The following is a 2,500-nucleotide window of genomic DNA, read 5'->3' on the forward strand; positions in this document are numbered from 1 at the left end:
TGGAGCAGCTGCACATGAGGGTACACCCAACAAGTTCACTGCCAAGTGTTGGCTATAAGGGTATTGAAAGAATGTTTTTTTTTTTTGCACATGTTTGTTTGTGTGTGTGTGTGTGTGTGTGTGCGTAGATGGGGGTACATCTTTCCTCACCATCTCTGGAAAACAGTAATAGTTGCCATAGTAACATTAAAAATGAAACACTTTTAACACACAATGGGAAAAAACAGACAGCTGTTGTGTGGAGCCATCCATCCATCCATTCATTCATCTTCTGTGGCCTCTTCATTCTGATAACTCAGTGTGATCTGTCATTGTGGGTCCCCAAAACATATTGGTGTGTAGTAGGGCTGTGCGATATCGCATCTTTCGCAATAATATCGGCATATTTTTTGAAACAATAAAAAATCTATGGTGATATTAGTGATATTTAGACTTGTTTACATAACATCATCATGCAGTTACCCATAATACAGCATACGTTCTTTACATGAGTCATTTAGCCACAGTGAAGTATGGTGGAAAGTGGCTCTGTGGTGGAGGAAATTGCTCCAAAAAAGTGGAATGGCTTGTTGAGGTGGTTTGGTTATAAAATACCAGATGTACAATAAACTGTGGTATTATGTTACAAATGAAAGAAGCCATTAACATCAACATATATTAAATATATTTAGTTTAATATAATAAATAAATAATATTTTTATTGCCAATAAACCCTGAAATATAATGATATTATTTTAGGACCATATCGCTCACCCCTAGTATGTAGACATGCCTTGTGAAACTGTCAACTGCGACTGGGTGAGTTTGAAACCGGAGTGAGTGGTCAAATTGTAGAAAGCATATTTTTTTTAACTAAACCAGTAACCTATAAAATGTGGAAATATGAACAAAAAATATCTTTTGATTTCATTCATTCATTCATTCATTCATTATCTGTAACCCTTATCCAGTTCAGGGTTGCGGTGGGTCCAGAGCCTACCTGGAATCATTGGGCGCAAGGCGGGAATACACCCTGGAGGGGGCGCCAGTCCTTCACAGGGCATATCTTTTGATTTAAAATATTAAAATCTTCGTAAATGTCTTATGCCCAATGATTCCAGGTAGGCTCTGGACTCTCCTCGACCCTGAAATGGATAAGGGTTACAGATTGAATGTGTGAAAGAATGAAAAAATCTTTGTATTTTTAAACACAAATACAATGAATGAATATCCTGGAGAGTTGCAATAATCCTAACCTCACACCTTTTTCTGATTGGTGGGACTCAGGCTGCGGTAGAGCTTCCTGCCTTGTTTCCCAGCATTCCATATGGTGAAAGAATCCCATTGGCTAAGCACTCGTTCCTGGAGGAAGTCCACACGTAGTGTCCAGATGGTCTCTCTAGAAAAAAAAAATAACCCAAAAAAAATTACTTTGTGGGGGCGCCACGGTGGCACAGCAGGTAGTGTCGCAGTCACACAGCTCCAGGGACGATTCCCTCTCCGGGTGACTATCTGTGAGGAGTTGTGTGTTCTACCTGTGTCCGCGTGGGTTTCCTCCGGGTGCTCCGGTTTCCTCCCACAGTCCAAAAACACACATTGGATTGGCGACTCAAAAGTGTCTGTAGGTGTGAGTGTGTGTGTTGCCCTGTGAAGGACTGGCGCCCCCTCCAGGGTTTATTCCTGCCTTGCGCCCAATGATTCCAGGTAGGCTCTGAACCCACCGATAATGAACCCACTTACAGATAATGAATGAATAAAAATGAATAACTTTGTGTACAAATGGACTGACATAAAAGAGACAATTTACAAACAAAATAGTTTAAATAATTTAACAAGGACGCAGTGTCACTGAGGCAAGGCACTGCATGATATCTAAAGCAGTGCATGCTCCAGCATTCCTCAGTGAGAGTGAGTGGTGAGTGAGTGAGTTGCCTTACATTAAAAATGTGCTCTATAATGTCAAGTTACCGTTCTTCCTAACCTTATTATTCTTGTTCTCTTTGCGTTCATTGCAACGCTACTCCTCCTATGGTTTTCTAGTTACAGCCATGAAATTTCACAGGCTCTTAGGACCTACAGCCAAATACGTTACTTGTTGCTCATTTTTGGAGCAATCCTACTTACTGATTTTGGATTATGAGATTCCAAAGTGGTCATTTTTCCCATAGGAATGTATTGTGCCAAATTTCAAACTGCTCTAACTTGTTAATTTTCATGCTACAGCTACGGGATTTCAGATGGTGATACCAGAACTCACTCTCACTTATCTGAGTTACGATTTTCATCAGTCTTTTTAATGTAGTGTTTGACTGAATGTTCTACACCTTTATAGCTATCAAGCAGTATATAAGCTAACGTTGCAATTATGTTAGTGGCATGTGACAAGCCAAATTCAAGTTCGTTCATGAATTTTCTCCCTCTAGTTAATACTGTAAATAAATTGACTAGTTATTTATATGCTAACCTTAAAAGCAGAAATATGGGACTACTGTAAACCCCAAAGTAAAACACTGTCAATAGG

The 2,500-nt window shown here is 39.6% G+C and overlaps 1 protein-coding gene across 4 annotated transcripts in view; it reads right to left on the minus strand.

The window, feature by feature from the left end:
* b3gntl1 (UDP-GlcNAc:betaGal beta-1,3-N-acetylglucosaminyltransferase-like 1) overlaps window positions 1–2,500 on the minus strand; it is a 15,846-nt gene that overhangs the window by 1,624 nt on the left and 11,722 nt on the right. For 3 of the 4 annotated variants that reach the window (XM_066661468.1, XM_066661467.1, XM_066661466.1), the window contains one exon: window positions 1,243–1,378. In XM_066661468.1, the coding sequence (XP_066517565.1) occupies window positions 1,243–1,378 (136 nt within the window). Of the gene's footprint in view, window positions 1–1,235; window positions 1,379–2,500 lie in introns of all 4 variants that reach the window. The other variant, XR_010800408.1, reaches the window with a different exon arrangement.

The sequence above is a fragment of the Hoplias malabaricus genome, chromosome 2 (assembly GCF_029633855.1).
Source record: "Hoplias malabaricus isolate fHopMal1 chromosome 2, fHopMal1.hap1, whole genome shotgun sequence".
Taxonomy (NCBI): domain Eukaryota; kingdom Metazoa; phylum Chordata; class Actinopteri; order Characiformes; family Erythrinidae; genus Hoplias; species Hoplias malabaricus.